The sequence below is a fragment of the Bos indicus x Bos taurus genome, chromosome 20 (assembly GCF_003369695.1).
Source record: "Bos indicus x Bos taurus breed Angus x Brahman F1 hybrid chromosome 20, Bos_hybrid_MaternalHap_v2.0, whole genome shotgun sequence".
In the NCBI taxonomy this organism is placed as follows: Eukaryota; Metazoa; Chordata; class Mammalia; order Artiodactyla; family Bovidae; genus Bos; species Bos indicus x Bos taurus.
The window spans coordinates 70704535-70721301 of record NC_040095.1 but is presented as its reverse complement, the minus strand read 5'-3'; the positions used below and the strand labels follow the sequence as shown (position 1 = coordinate 70721301).

General features: G+C 55.9%; 1 protein-coding gene across 1 annotated transcript in view; it reads right to left on the bottom strand.

The window, feature by feature from the left end:
* Positions 1–16767, bottom strand: part of LPCAT1 (lysophosphatidylcholine acyltransferase 1) — a 41956-nt gene that overhangs the window by 11469 nt on the left and 13720 nt on the right. The window contains exons 2-8 of the mRNA XM_027520029.1: positions 11145–11287; positions 7329–7543; positions 4875–4987; positions 3317–3377; positions 2988–3046; positions 2320–2354; positions 1473–1527 (exon numbers count right to left, since the gene is read on the bottom strand). Of these exons, the coding sequence (XP_027375830.1) occupies positions 1473–1527; positions 2320–2354; positions 2988–3046; positions 3317–3377; positions 4875–4987; positions 7329–7543; positions 11145–11287 (681 nt within the window). The remainder of the gene's footprint in view (positions 1–1472; positions 1528–2319; positions 2355–2987; positions 3047–3316; positions 3378–4874; positions 4988–7328; positions 7544–11144; positions 11288–16767) is intronic.

Here is a 16767-nt window from a genome sequence, read left to right as displayed (position 1 = left end):
TCACCCAGGGGCTCAGTCTTTAGATGCAGAAGAATCAAACGTGTGCTCCCGTTTCTCACGGTCTCAGTTCTGTGTTTCCCGTGAGAGGCTCTCAGCAGCTTTTGGACAGCTACTGTATTTGGAGGGCAGGGTAAATCGCCCCAGGAACTCGGGTGTCTGTGTGACTGAAGCTCACACAGTGCTTTATGCACGTAAGGCCCACACCTCGGGCCAGGCTCCATTGCAGAAAAGGGAAAAAACATCACTGCACCCTTTTAACACGGATACTCAAGAATACAGGAATGCCCGCCACCCTATCCACTCTCATCAGGTAAGTCTGGTCTCTCACTCACTGCTACCTTTCTAAAAACTCTGCAAGAGCAACAGCTCCTCCTCAGCACTGGCGCCTTGTAGGGGTGACACAGGAAGGAGTTCAGAGCGACGTCACAAAGCCACACAGTTTCAACTCTTAATTAGGAGCCAGTGTAAAACAGGGCATCCTCCCCGGAGTCTCGCCCCGCTGCTGCCTCCTGCCACCAGCAGATGAGCCACAGCAGACGTGCTGGGCTGTGGGCCGGCCGCCCCTGGACTCGGGCCACGGCCCTTTCAGCTCAGTCCTTTACTCAGTGGCTTATTTCTAGTGAAAAGCCTGGCTGAAGGCCGGGACCACGCGTAAATCCAGCCTTACTCTGCAGCGTTTACTGGAAGGTCTCTGGGGTCGCACAGAGTCGGACACAACTGAAGCGACTGAGCAGCAGCAGCAGCAGCAGCAGCAAATGAAAAGCTTTACGTTGCGTAAGACCAGCCTTTCATTTATCAGATGTAGGAGTAGCAAGTGAATTCCACTTTTAAGAAAACAGACTATTCCTCATCTACTCGATTAAATTTACAGGCTGCATGAACGTGGCATGTTTGAGCAGAGAGGACGGGTACTGGGACTTTGGAGATGGGCTGGAGACTGGCCGGCAGTCCGCCTGTCTGAGCGGGTATTCAGCAGAGGACAAGAGTGTGGTAAGTTTGGTAGTACGATGCCAGCTGTGTTAGCATCAGGTGAAAATACAAGCCAAGAGAATCATTAATTGCTTGTGTGCGAACTTTATATGCTCTTAAGCTAAACTAACCATAATAAGGGAACAATGGGCTTAGCTTCCTGTTGAGATTTAAAATTCCATCTGAACGGATAAAAGGTCATACAAGAGACACAAAGTGACGGAACCACTGGGAAGCCCTCTAAGAAGCCATGAGAAACGGAGCGTTCAAAGCAAGACAGATAACCTGTAACCTTGTAGAGATACCAGCAGGATGTTGTGTAACATCACGTCCACAGAGATCTGATATAACACTGCATCTGTGTAGACGTCAACCTGGTAACACGCTGCCCATGGAGGCCCTAACGGGGCATAGGTAGCATTCATCGACACACACGGCCCGACACCGTGAAACATCGCGCCAGTAGAGACCCCGCAAGACGCGCACGCCGCATCTAGACAAACCTCAATTTCCACTTGACTGTGAAACTGGCACAGGGTGAGCCACAGGATTTTCAACCTTAAACATGAGCAGATTTACAGCATGGTTAAGTCTCAATTCGCTGCAGCTCTGAAGCCGAGTCTCCACGCCCCGCTCCCCTGCAGAGGGCACCCCTGAGCAGGCCGGTCTCCGGGAGGCGCTGAGCCTTCCTGGACCCAGCCCTGAGGACTAGGCCGAGCTCATCAGAGACGCCCATGCCTGCCTGCTGTGGCCCAAGGCCGCAGCCCTGCTTGCCCTCCAGCTCAGGACGGCTCGTCTCCGCAGCATCAGGGCCCTCCAGGCCCCCCAGGCCTGAGGTCATGGCACCCCTCCCAACAGCCACCTCTTCATGGCCCGCTCTAAGCCTAGCTGGCCAGGACCCTGAAGGACCCCTTTCCCAGACCCTCTCCCAGCTTCCCCCTGGCTCCTCACCTCCCACTCCAGCCTTGGTGATGCCACCCCTGCCACTCGGGCATGCCAGGGGCCCTGGGAGGACCACCCCGCCCCCAAACACCAGCACACACGCCGGCACCTGGGCCCCCGTGTGCCCCTGCAGCTGCAGGGGTGGGGGCCCCATGCGCCCCCTTCCTTTCCAGGGTCAAGCTGTGCACTTGATCGCTGAGTGGACAAGACACAGGCGAGAAGAGGAATTCGTTCCCCTCCGGCTGAGGGAGGACCATCAACTTCAGTCCCGGGATCCTGGGTGCAGGGAAGGCTGCCTCATGCAGCTGGACTCCTTGGACTGAACTGAACTGCTGGCTGGCGTGGCGACCCCTAAAGTAAGCAGCTCGGGGGCCCCTGGAGGGGAGGACAGGGCGGGCTCTGACTTACGCTCCCGGGCCTTGCCACGTCCACGTGATGGTGTCCTGGGGGCAGGAGAGCAGCCGTGAGTCCCCACAGAGCCCCTCGTCCCCACAATCCCCCTCCTCCCAGGGCCGCCCAGTGCCCTGCTTCAAACGAGCTGACAGAACAAACTGAAGAGGGAGAAATCTAGAGCTCTACAGGCTGGTGACGGATCCTCATTCTCAGAAACCGGCCAAGGAGCGCACCTCTTCAGAGCCGTAAGGACGGCTGCACCAGCCCACGTGGCTGCCGGCTCTACAGGCGTTCAGGCCCCGGGTCTATCCACACCGGCAGGCACAGGCTCAGCATACAGACCTGGGGCCCATGGACCCGGCTCGGAAGCAGGGGCGCCGAAAGCCTCTGGGGCCCACAGACGTCAGAGGGATCCCAGCGTGTCTGTGCCAGCCCCCGCCCCCGCCATGCCCCATCATGCCGAGGCTCCCGAGGAAGCTTGGTGTGGCTTAGTCTCGGTTTTAAAAGGTCCCGAGTGTGAGCGGGCGGCAGAGAGGCTGAGGAGACGGGGGTCTCACACCAGTGGGCCTGGCTCAAGGACGGGCCAGGACTCTGTGACCCACGAGAGCAGGGCTTCAGGAGCGAGTACGGGGGGACACTCTGGAACACTCGCTGGACCTGCGTGCCCGGGAGAACTCACTCACCAGTTTGTTCGGGTACCGCAAAACCACAGGCTGGACGGGAACCCCCGGGATGAAGGCACCTGTGGAGGGAGGAGGGACACCTCTCGTTTCCGCAGTGGCACGTCCCCCGCCCGCACGGCCCGGCTGGGTCTCGGAACAGAGTGGGCTTCCCGGTCAGAGGCCATTGGGCGCCGGCCGTGGACACCCCGTGCCGGCCACGGACACTCAGACCAAACCCCAGGGTCGCAGGAGACAGACAGGAGAACACTCCGGGCCAAGGCACTCTGCCGGGGGTGAGGGGCTCCTCCACCTTCTTGCAGAGAAAGAGAGATAACTAAGACACTACCTACCAGGCTTGAAGGTGATTAAGCAGGTCCTATTGGTACACGTGCCTTCTGGAAAAATCATTATCTTGAAATGAGAGGAAAAAAAAAAAAATCAGCATCAAAGTGCAGGTTCAGGGGCCAACTTCCCAACCTGCTAATTCTGGGCCCGATGTGGTTCAGGCACTTCAAACACATTCAGTGGAGAAAGGTGAGAGGCAGACAGAAGCGTCATGAACCCCCTCTAACTGCTGGTTTTACTAAACTCTGGAAATGACAGAAATACAAACAGCAGGCACCTTCTGATAACGGGACACGCGGTGCCCACTGGAGCCGCCGCGTGGGCCAGACATGGGCCAGCCCACGGGCACAGGCAGGACAGGGGCGCGCGGGCGGGGAGCGTGAGGCTGAGGACGGGGCCTCGTGGGCCGGGGCCAGGCCCACAACGCAGACACCCTCGGAACCAGCAGCGGAGTGAACACCCTGTCACCGGGATCTCCCGTCTCTCGGACTCGTACCGACTTCGGGCAGGGGGTGGAAGCTAACGTCCCCCCTGTGCTGGAAAATATTAACACCCTGTCACCAGGATCTCCTGTCTCTCGGACTCGTACCGACTTCGGGCAGGGGGTGGAAGCTAACTCCCCCCCGTGCTGGAAAATATTAACACCCTGTCACCGGGATCTCCCGTCTCTCGGACTCGTACCGACTTCGGGCAGGGGGTGGAAGCTAACGTCCCCCCCGTGCTGGAAAATATTAACACCCTGTCACCGGGATCTCCCGTCTCTCGGACTCGTACCGACTTCGGGCAGGGGGTGGAAGCTAACTCCCCCCCGTGCTGGAAAATCCCGCCCATAGGCTGCTTTCAACCCCGGGCCCTGGAGGAAAGACCAGCTCCAGGGGGCTGGGTCCAACCCTGGGTCGGGCAGGTGAGCGGAATGGAGGAGGGGGGTCATGCCATTCTTGTGGGGGTGGCAGCCGGGACCCTGGAAGCACAGCCCCCCAGGGGCTGCCCATCCATGGGCAGGGGGCCCACCAGCAAGGCCATCACTGTTTTCTGAGCAGCCAGAACCCAGAGAGTCCTGTGGGCTCCAGCTTCTCAAGGCGGCTCAACAGAAAAGAAAAACTAGGTATGTAAAAAGCAGGGGTCACACCACACCCACGCTACCGCTGGGTGAGACTCTGCCCCACAGCCCAGGCCAGCCTTCCCGGGGCCCCAAGGGAACCGAAGCGTGCCAGGCAGGCTCGAGCTTTGAGAAGCAAGGGGATGCAGCCCTGTGCAGCATTCGGACACCGCTGACCCCGGAGCCAGGCCAGCCCGCTAGTTCTGACGCAGAACTTAAAAGATTACTTGGGAACTTCAGATGCATGTGAAAATTATTTTCCCCCATTTCTTATTTTAAAATGCCAGAACCAAAAATACCTGATATATAAGCACATTTTTGGATTTGCATTTATCAAAAATAATATGAAACACAGTGTCTCCAGGGAAGCCAAGTTCTGGCCCTCAGGGCTCTATTTCCCCTCTGACCCCTACGTTCATGCCTTTCAGAATAAATCCGCACAGGACAGAAGCAAGGCCGCCCACCTGTGGCCACTTCCCTCCAGACTGTGCCCGCCTCTTGATTTCCTCCACTGTCTTCCTGCGGGAGTCCTGGTCTGTCCGGGACACGAACACCGGCCGGATGTACTTTATCAGAGCTGAAAGAGAGGGCGGGGTGCTTGTGGGGGGTGGGGCCGATGGGCACTGCCCGTGGTGCGGTGAGCCCCCCACAGGTTCCCCGTGGGTGCCGACCACAAGGGATAAGGGACAGCACTGAAGTCTTAGAGGACGGCTGGGAGCCCCCCACCTGCGGGACCACCCATGACAAGTCAGGAGAGAGAGACAGGGCTGACCCGCCGGTCACCTGTGTCACTGGGGGAAGAGCCAGAGAGCCCAGGGTGCCTGGCTGACCTCCCCAGGCCCGCAGGTGACCTCCCCGGGCCCGCGGCTGACCTCCCTGGGCCCGCGGGTGACCTCCCCGGAAACGCAGGTGACCTCCCCGGGCCTGCGGCTGACCTCCCTGCGTCTGTGGGTGACCTCCCCGGGCCCGCGGCTGACCTCCCAGGGCCTGTGGGTGACCTCCCTGGGAAACAGGACTTCTGCAGATATGGCCAAGTCAAGATGAGGTCACGCTGCACGGGGTGGGCCCTGTTCAGGGACTGGTGTCCTCTTAAGGAGGACTGATGGCCAGGTGACGATAGAGACAGGGACGCGGGGACACGGCCACGGCCGGGGGGGGCCCAGGAGGGCAGGAACACTGGATGCCGGAGGGGCGCCTGCGACGGGTTCTCCTTCAAGACCAACCTGCTGACACCTGGGCCTTTCACTCTGGCCCCCAGAACAGTGAGAGGATATGCATTTCGGTTGTTTTAAACCCCAGGCTGTGCGATGCTTGGTCACCACTCAGGACACAGACACCCCCTTCTTAGGAATTCCCTGGGGTCCAGTGGTGAGGATTCTGTGCTTTCACTGCTGAGGGCATGGGCTCAACGCCTGGTCAGGGAACTACAGCCCTGCAAGCTGCGTGGTTAAAAACAAAAGAAACAGAGACTCCGTTCTTAGCCCCCAGCAAGTGTGTGTGTGTGTGTGTGTGTGAGGCGGGGGACGCTCAGGACTCCCACGACCACAGCTGACGGCCACAACCAACACGCTGGTCCTTGAATAAGCATTTAAAGGTGGGAAGATACTTCTTAGGAGAGAAAACTCTGACCTGATGGCACGCGGAGGCCGTGGCACTCGGTTACCCTCCGGGCTGGTGAGGCCACAGTAGTGGGTGTCCACCTGCTCTGCCCCAGGCCCAGTCCTCACTGGGCCCAAGATGGGCTGTGAGCTGCTTTTCTGAGCATTTTGCGACTTGTAAACAATAAAATTTCATGACCTTTATTTCCTGGAGGTCTTACAAAAGCGAAAAGAGAACGTTTTTAAGAATACAATTCTCCCAGCTGGATCCACGGCGCTCAGAAAATCGAAGCGGCTCTCAGTGACACTGTGTCCTGTCTGCTTTTTCATGCAATTGAAACGATTTCCTCCTTCCTCACGGATTATTCCTGACGCTACTAAAAAGGACCACGAGGAGATAGGGACGTTTGGTGGAACCACCCGGAAGATTGAGGCAGGGGAGCCCACCAACCAGTAGAGCCCAGCAACTACCCTCCGGGACAGATACTGAGCCAGCCCCAGCTTCCAGCGCTTCTGTGAGCTAAGGGAGCGCTGTGACACCTCACAGTTGAGGGTACTTGTAATATCAGAAGAAATCATAACACAGAGGTCAAGGTCCAGGGCCTAGTTCGCGCGGGTGGGACCTGTGATGTGTCTACCGTCATGTGACCTGGACCAGCCAGCAAGGCGGGTGTGAGTGCCCCCAGGATGGGGGGCAGCTCAGTACTCCCACCACGATGGGGGGCAGTCTCCCAGCAGGATTGAGGGGGTGGGGCTCACTGACTCCCTGCAGGAATTGGGGGGCTGATCACTGTGACAGGGATGAGGGGACTGGGGGGGGGGTCACTCCCCCAGCAGGATGGGGGTCACTCTCTCCAGCGGGATGGGGGTCACTCCCCCAGCAGGATGGGGGTCACTCTCCTAGCAGGCTGGGGCCCACTCCCCCAGCAGGATGGAGGGTCACTCTCTCCAGCAGGATGGGGGTCACTCTCCCAGCAGGATGGAAGGGGTGGGGCTCACTGACTCCCTGCAGGATGGGGGGTGCTGATCACTGCCACAAGGATGAGGGGATTGGGGGGGGTCACTTCCCCAGCAGGATGGGGGTCACTCCCCCAGCGGGATGGGGGTCACTCTCCCAGCGGGATGGAGGGTCACTCTCCAGCAGGATGGGAGTCGCTCTCCCAGCGGGATGGAGCGTCACTCTCCAGCAGGATGGCGGTCACTCTCCCAGAGGGATGGGGGTCACTCCCCCATCAGGATGGGGCCCACTCCCCCAGCAGGACGGGGCCCACTCCCCTAGAAGGATTGGGGGTCACTCCAGCAGGATGGGGGGTCACTCACTTCCCCATATAGGGATGTCTCTGCTCTCTGCCTTCATCACGACGGAGGACATCGTCATGGTGACGGGGATGGCGTCGAAGTAGGAGGAGTGTGGAGCCAGGGTGAGGATGGCAGCCTCGGTGGGCGGTGCCCGCCGCCCCTTCACGGCCACGTGGTGGAAGCCGCCGGCGAGCCACATGGTGCGCATGATGGCCCTGAGCAGCACGTCCACGACCCTGCAACAGACACGCGGCCGTCGGGACAGCGCCTTGCGGCCCACGCCCGTCGGGGCGACACCGACCCCAGATGGTGCCAGCACCCCTGTTCACGGGCAAGGGCACCCGTGACACTGGAGACGCAGAGCTTTTCCAGGGAGCGGGGCTGGCAGACAGATCTACAAGGGCAGGGGCCCGCCCTCCCCCCACCGTCCTCCCTTCGTCACACTGTAGACACCTTAGACTCAGGCGTGTGGGCAGAGGAGGAAGGTCCGAGACCCCAGGGCAGGCATCAGAAGAGACGTGGAAGAACCCACCCACGTCAGTACATTACGGAGCCAGGTGCTCTGAGATCGTCCAGAGAACAAGAAAAAGAAAGCATGTGTGAAAATCAATTGTCTCCTGCAGAAATGCCAGCGCCCCAGAAAGGCTGGAAAATGGAGAGGGAATCGCCCAGAACATGCCGGAAAAAGCCCGGACGGAACCATGAGACACGAAGAAAACAGCTTCTCAGACTGAAGGAAGGCACAGGTCCCGGCACCATGTCAAGGCACTGACCACAATGTATTTTGTTAAGAAAAAAAAAAATACTCATGCAATCTCCTTTCAAAAGTTTTCAAATTTCCAACAACAAAGACTTCAAAACTTTCCAGAGAGGAACAAGTGGGCTTCTAGCATCTAGCTGCAGGTAGTCAGCGGTGCGTCACGAAAGCGCTGAGTCAATTCTGCACCTAACCCAACTACCCACCAATGCACAGAGCAGAATAAAGACACTTCCAGACACGAAAGGGGAGTGAGTTCCTTCCGCATATCTTCTTTCTGAGATGAGAATCCGACATTCCAGAAAATCTTGGATGAAAAACAAAAGGAAAAAGCAAACAGGAAGTGCAGACCACGCCTGAGACAGCAGCAGAGGAGGGATGCACCCCGGGTGGGATCAGGGCCCCAGGTCCTGGGGACAGCGACCCCCAGGCCGCGGCGTGGGACCTCAGGGACAAAGAATTTTGAGGCTATGCTCAGGGCTCATCATTCTATTCATAAAAGGCAACATAAAATTGGAAATTCCATAAAACGGAAAAAGACAATACAGGAAGTAAAGGTCGGACTTCACACAGCAGGCGGACCTGCAGGTGACTTCAAGAAGCCACGTGTGAGGGAAGCCCATGGTGACCCTGACTGCCAGCATCGCCCAGCCGGGGCCCCAGACCCGCCGGCCACCCGGCGCCCCTCAGGGTTGGGTTCTGACCCCGACAGGCCGACTCCTTCCCTGGGTGATGGAAGCCATGGCAGAGCCACACAAGGTGGGTGTGTGTGCCGCTGGGGTACACGCCAGTACACAAACGCGTGCATGCACACGCACACACACTCTCATCTGTACACACTCGTGTACACTCGTGTACATGCACGCATACACTCAAAACGACACTCATTCTCTGTGGACACGAACGCCCAGACCTCCCGTGAAACTACCCCATGTCTCTGCAGGTGGGACACGTCGTGTGCCTGTCTCTCCCTCTCTCTCTCACTCACTCACACACACACACACCACACGCGATGCTTCTGTGAAGTGGGCCACTGGAACTAGACTTTGCTGTGGTCCACTTATCACCCGATGAGATCAAGTGCATCACTGCAGACAAGAAAAGCCACAGGAGTCAGAACAGGGAAATCCAAGGAGCCCCAGGTCACCTGTGTGAAAAGACAGACTCGGAGGCCGTGCGAGCTTTCCTCCTTCACGGGTGAGAACAGGAAGGAAAGGAGCCCAGCCCGAGCAGAGGGCGGGAACAGGGAATAAAGACACTTTTATCAAATCACTCCTCCTGGGTAAAAACTACAAAATCTCTGCTTTCTGTGGATTCTTAATCTAGAGAAACTGAAATTCTGATTCCTTTTTGGCCTGGATTTATTTTCCTTCATTATATATTTGGTACCAAATTCACCTGGGTTCCATCCCTGGGTTGAGAAGATCCCTTGGAGAAGGGAGAGGCTACCCACTCCAGTATCCTGGCCTGGAGAGTTTCATGGACTGCATACTCCATGGGGTTGCAAAGAGCTGGACACAACTGAGCGACTTTCACTCCCTACTCCCTCATATTTTAGTTAAAAAAATCTTTCGAGGTAAAGTACGATTTCCAAAGAGAGTAGAAAGCCCAGCTCCCTCGACCATCTGGTTCGCTCTTGTCCCCTCTCGCTCACTCACTCACGGACCCGCTCATTCATTCTGGACAGACTCCGTGACACCAGGCAGGCTCCGTGACCCAGCTGTGCTGGGACACATCCGTGGAGCCGGCCACACCTGCCCCAGTTCTGAGGGAGGAACAATGACCATGGTTCACTAGAGACTGGGGACGGTCTGAGGATGAGAAACACCGTGAGGGGGTGAGGGGCCCCCGGGCGCAGTGCTCACCCACGGCTAAGGAAACCCTGGCCTAGTAGCCGGCTCTCTCTGCCTGCATGTGGTAACTGCCACTCTGACCATGGCACGCGGGCAGCAGAGAACCACGGGCCAGGAGGGACGCTAGTTTTGCAGCCTCTGAGGGCGCCATCGGACAGCAGGAGAGAGGGGGCACCTTGAGCTGGTCTGTAGACCTTGGAGGCGGGGCGGCAGGCAGCTGAGGCCATGTGGGCCCTTGGCCTCGGCCACAGGAACCCTCAATGCCCAGCAGCGGCCCAGGCTGGTGCACGAATCAATGGGCAGCACTGCATCCCAATAAAACCTCCTTCACAGAACAGGTGGCAGCATGTTTGGGCTGTGGGCTCATCTAAACTAGTAACATTTTTATTATTAGTTAATGATAAAACTGAACTAAACTAATAACATTTCTATTTTGAATAAACCATCCCAGGGTCCTCAGGATGGATAAGAGATGTAGACAAAGCAGATTATGAGTGCCCTGGTTTTAGGACAGGAACAGTGTCTTTTAAGACACTGAAAATGCCCAGGAAAGTCCTTCCACTGGCTCAACACTTCCCTTCACTAACAGCAAAGAATTAAAGAATAGCTTTTGCATGTGTGCACTCAGGCTGACTCTTTGTGACCCCGTGGACTGTAGCCCGCCAGGCTCCTCTGTCCATGGGATTCTCCAGGCAAGAATACTGGAGTGGGTTGCCATTTCCTCCTCCAGGGGATCTTCCCGACCCAGGTATCAAACCTGTGGCTTGGGCACTGCAGGCGGGGAACCACCAGGGAAGCTCAGCAAAGAGAGTTAAGGAACAGCATTAGGTACTTAACACAAGAAAAGGCTGTGACTTCATCTGGTTTTGCCGGATCCCTCTGGGAGCTTTAGTTAAGCTGCATTTACACATCCATCTATGCGAAGCCATGGTTTATCACTGTCCATGGTGTAAAAGCAGAGAGCAGACCCGGGGCAGCAGGCCGACACACGGCTTCGAGGGCTGGGGGCAGGGAAACACTCGGGAGCCTGTGCTCAGGACCCAGCACAGCAGTCAAGTGGCTCGCGGAGCCCTGGAAGGAGCCTCCGAGTAGGACAGCAGCAGGGGCGGCAGGGGTGCAGAGGGGGAAGGTGGCTTGTGCCTGGGACAGGGAAGAGAACTGAGCCACGGAGAAACGGCCCTGGGACACGCCCCCACTACCCCGGAGCCTCCGCAGACACAGACTCACCTCCGCCACAAAGCTGGCGGCTGCTCCGGTTCCCGCCCGGCGGGTCCCAGCGAAGACACGAGCGCCAGGGGCCAGGCGAGCAGCATCATGAGGACGACGACCAGTAGTCGGACAGGGAAGAGCGTCAGCGTCATGACGGCCACCTGCGGACAGGGCACAGTCACTCGGGGGGCTGTCCCCCAGGCTCCTCACGCCAGGCCCACCCTTCCCCAGCTGCCCGACCCCTTCCTGGTGCCTCCTGCAGCCGCCGAGGGAACGACCTGGAGATGGGGGCTCTCTCCTGGTGGACGGCGCCCTGCCCAGTCCCAGCACCCTAGTAGGCAGCCTGCCCACTCCCAGCACACAGCCCCGCCCACCCCAGCAGACAGCCCGCCCACTCCCAGCAGACGGCCCCGCCCACTCCCAGCACACAGCCCCGCCCACCCCAGCACACAGCCCCGCCCACTCCCAGCACACAGCCCCGCCCACTCCCAGCACACAGCCCACCGGAGCCCCCTGCTCCCAGCGCCCCCACATGGGCACACTTTTCCTGCCACGGGAGGCACAGAGCCGCCAGGACTGGGCTTGGACCGCAAGGAGAGGGGGACCCGAGGACTTCCCAGCCCCAGAAAGTCAGGGATGGGGTGTCCAAAGCCACAGGTCTGGTCCAGAGAACACAGGGTGCCGGGGACCAGCCCCGGCTGATCCAGGGTATTCGAAGGGGAGACGGCGACGGCGACCTATTCAAATGGTAATTAGAGATATAAAGAGTAATAGAATGAGGATAGCTCAGTAGGAAAATTCAGTGGAGAAAAGAGGCTGAGTAGCTTGGTTTACGCGGAAAATCAATATAACCCGTGACACCAGGTTAGCTCTGACCACGGAGGCCGCAGGCGCCCTCTCGAATAGCGGAAGGTGCCCCACCTTAGACACCTTCTCGAGTGGGTCTTAGAAGCCCAGGCAAATAAGTGGTCGCAGAGGATATCCACGCTCCAGATGGAGACTTCAGCCGGAAGTTAAAGGAAAGAATGACATGGGGAGACCAAGCATTGGTGAGCAAGGCCCATAGCTTTATTTTTAACAGGGGCTTTTATACCCTAAGTCACACATAGAGGATAATAGGGGATGCAAAGTCAGCAGTCTTTGATTCTTATCAAAAACCAGGGTTTCTTTCCTGCAAATTTATCGTATACAAATGGTTTAGGTGATTTACATCATCTTCTGGCCAGAAGGCCTATTAACATTTTATGACTCTTGACAAGGACTTAGTAACAAAGACTTATTTTCTCTAAGAGTAATTATTTTAAGGTTTGGCGCCATCTTCCGAAGATAAAATTGCATTCCTATAGGGCGGATGTGTAATGAGTTTACAACAAAGAAAAGAATTTATTACCTTAAGGGTCTAAAGTTACTAACACCAAGGCCACTACTTATTTTTTCTACATACCAACTATTAATTAATACATATTCAAGGATACAATTCAGGGGATGTGAAAACTTGGCAACAAGCATTGGCTCATCAATGAAATCCTTTACTAGTTTATTCTGACAGTTTCTAACTCTCTGCGAGGCTCTAAGCTATTTGAATATCTTAAGCTTCCCGTGCCTCTTGAGGCTGGGAGACTGTAAACAATCGTATGCACAGCTGTAGGAGTCCGGGTAAACTTGTTAGGTGAGTTAGAGAGCCATCTGAGGGGTTTGGATTTAAACACTCCTAATTGCCCAGGAACTTTATTAATTGGAGCTGTAAGTTAACTCTGACAGAGAGAGCAAGATGGTGGTAGGGGACAGCCCCCAGTAAAGTCAGAGGTGAGAGCACAAAGCAATAAAGTAGGCAGACTCTGGTTTTTTGGGGGGGAAATGCTCGAGAATATCCGGGCGGACTCCTGAGGCTCGATCCCGCCTTTGCGTATGCCGAGCCTCCTTCCTCATGACCTTTGTCACGAGCGGAATGCCTCACCGGCTCCCGGCAACAGGGAAGGCTGGCTCGGGCTTGTGGGGAGAGGAGGCCCTGCAGGAGAGGGGGACAGCCACAAGTCTGTGGGGGCTGGTGAGGGTGGACCCACGGGGTCAGCGGAGGCCGAGTGGATGGGCAGCTGTGCGGGAGGTCCAGTACAAAAGACGCTCTGGTTCCACGTGGTGGGGGGAGGGGGATGCTCAGGACCAGTGAGTTTTGTGATGAACTTGAAATTCTGATTAGAAAATGGGGAGGGGGCGGAGTGATGAAAAGACTCAAGACTCACAGAGCCTCATGACCAATAGGTGCAGTTTTTGATGATTTTCAAGAATACACACATGAGATACATAGGTTTGGTGCACAGGAGACAGAAGAGACAGGAAGAGAGCCAGGTCTGAGCAGCTCACTGCTGGCCCCCACCCCCGCCCCCGCTGGTCTCTGCCACTTGCAGAGCCGCAGCCTGACAGATCCCTGATCCCTGAGGTCTCCATCAAGGCCAGCAGAGGAATACAACGCGAGCCAAGTGAGTCATTTTACATTTTCTTGCAGCCACATTTAAAAACACAAAGGTGATGAAACCAATTCAGCAAGCAGTTAATTTAAGCCAACACCCCTGAAATTCCATCATCTGAGCGCTCAGGACAAAGTGCATGAGCCGCTTTACTCTCTCCCCCGTCATGTCCAGGGATCCAGACACAGCGCATCTCAATCACACACGCCATGCAGCCACAGTGGCCTATGCTGCCCGCGGCCAGTGTGGGCCGTCTCCACACACTGCTGTTTTGGGAGCCAATCCTGACTCCTCGTTGGAATTGTTTTATTACTTTAACCTTTGCTTCCTGTTGCTTTTGTTCACTAAAAGGATTCTGTCCATATATAAGGGCCTGACTCACAGAACCCTGCCCACCTGTGGAAGGTTACAGGAAAGAAGGAATTAACATGGCCCTCCCCAAGGCTGGCCCTGCCAGGAGATGTCTGCAAGATTACTGGCCTTTTCACTTTACCTCCTTACCTCCCCGCTGTTTCATAACAACAGAAGCAGGCATGGTAACTTGCACTCGGTAACCACACAACTTTGAACTGTCTCTCCTCCCCTGCCCTCAGGGGCCAGGGTCCCCAGGACGACCCTCCAGTTTTAGCGCAGGGTGGGACAGGGGCGGCGACTCCGGCTCCGTCGTGACGCGCTTCCTGTGAAGCGGGGGTGTGTGTCCCACTCCAGGACCATGCTGGTGGGAAGGCGCCCCCCATCCCGGATTTCTAAGGGTCCTGTTCTGGGGTCAACATGAAGGGGTCACGTTGCCACACCTCATCCCTGTGTCCTGCGGGGAGAGGATGTGCTCGTCTGTCACCCAGTCCTCATGACTCACGCTTTTCTATCACAGCCTCGGCTCCAGCAGTGGGAAGCACCTCTCTGAAGGCCTCGCTGAGTCTGTCTGTAGACACGCCTCTGGAAGGCCAGCCTGGCCACCGCCTCCACCTTGCCGTCCTCAGGGGAGTCCTGCAGCGAGGACACCACACCAGAAACCAGCTCACCTTGTTGGGGGACTCCTGCGGCGCTTTCTGATGGCTGTTCCCATGCTTTCGGATTGTTTACCTGGGTTTCCCCCCTTCTGGAGCCATGCCTCGTTTTCGCCTGGGAGGAAGTTTCTGGGGGTCCTTGGTCGGTGCTCTTCCCGTTGGGCTTCCTGTCATTCACCTTCAGGGTCATCGCGTGAAGCCGCTGGCCTGGAGTTACACGAACCCTGCCCTGACGCCCGGGCTGCGGTTCGCGTGATTTGTGTTTCTCACATGTTTCAGGCTGAGAGGACACACGGGCCCCTCCTCTACCAACCTGCTCACAGAGCCACCCGTGCAGTTTGTCGCTCGTCCCTGCTGGGACCGTTCAGCCGCACGAACTCTGGATCTCACAGGCGCCTCTCTCTTCCACTCGCGTTTACTCTGCTGTTCTAACTTCTTGAGGGAAGAGCCTGGAGCGTTATTTTCAGAAGTACCTTATCTCCCCCAATTCACACGGAGAACGGCGCTTTCTGTAAGTACTTAAATTCGACTCCACTAGTTCTGGGGCCGGGGGAGCCTGGTGGGCTGCCGTCTATGGGGTCGCACAGAGTTGGACACAACTAAAGCGACTTAGCAGCAGCAACAGCAGCAGTTTAAAACATAGCCTTTCCTTCCTGTTAAAATTTAGGTTAAATGGTATATCTTTTTGAACTCTTACTATTATCTTGTAACTTTGTTGCAAAGAAATAGAGGGCAGACACCCCGCCTCCTCGGCGGCTGACCCCACCTCTCAGGCTGCCTGTCTAGAAGACCGTCCAGGGCCCACCAGGGACCGTGCTTCAAGCCTGCTCCGCCTACGGCCTGTGGCTGCCAGCCCCTCCAGGGAGAGTCCCCTGTGTGTCCCTACAAATGGACCCTCAAGGCGTGAGGAGCTCCGCCTGTGGCAAAGGTCATGAGGAAGGAGGCTCGACATACGCAAAGGCGGGATCGAGCCTCAGGAGTCCCCCTGGAAATTCTCGAGCATCTACCCCCATAACCAGAGCTTGCCTACTTTACTACTTTGTGCTCTCACCTACACCTCTGACTTTACCGGGGGCTGTCCCCCACCACCTCTTTCAAAGAAGCAGTTAACTTAGAGCTCCAGTTAATAATAATTCCTGGGTGTGATAGGAGTGTTTCAACCTACAAACTCCTCTGAAGGTTCTCTAGCCTGCCTGACAGGCTTGTCTGGCCACATGTGATTGCTCACATCCTCCCAACTGTGAGAGGCACGAGATGCTTTAAACCTTCTAAAAACAGGTTCTTTAGAGAAGTTAGAAAACTATTAGTATAGTATAGTAGGCTGATTAGAAATTGTATTGGTGAAGGGTTTTTCATTTGTTGAGCCAATGTTTACATCTCCATATCCCTTGCCCCTTATACACATTAATGAATATAACTAACATATAAGAGACATAAGTATTAACCCTTGATATTAATCACATTAGACCTTAGGCTAAGCAAATTCTTTCCTTAATTAAAACCCACTACACCCTCACCCTATAAGAATGTAACTTTATCTGGTACCTTCGGAAGGTGGCGTCTGTTTTAAGAACAAAACAGAGAAATAAGTGTTGACTGACCACTGTCACAAGGAGAGGCTCATAAATTGTCAGCAGGCCCCCTGGCCAGAAGATGATGTAACACCCCTAAGACCTCTGTATACATCTGTATGGAGCACCTGATTTTAATAAAGTCAGGACTGCTGACCCCACGTGACTTTTGTATAACATCTCAGTATAAAAACAGACCCTGGAAAATAAAGACTTGGCATCAGTTCCTCGAAAGACTGGTCTCCCCATGTCGTTTTTCTCTCACCTTCTGGCTGAATTCCCATCTGGAGCATGGAGGCTCGTCAAGCCTACTGATTTTGCCTGGGCTTCTAAGATCTGACCGGGGAGGCCTTAGTGTCTCCTCTCCTTCGGGAGAACGGGAGGACGCCTGCGGCTAGGTGACGTAAATTCCTTATTTTGGAATTTTATTAGCTTTCCACATAAACCAAGTTATTCAGCCTCTTTTCTCCACTGAATTTTCCTACTGAACTATCCTTATTCTATTACTCTTTATATCTCTAATTAATATTTAATTAAAGCTATCGTATCCTGATCGCCAAAGCCGTCTCCCCTTCGAATTTCCCTGGATCCACTGGGG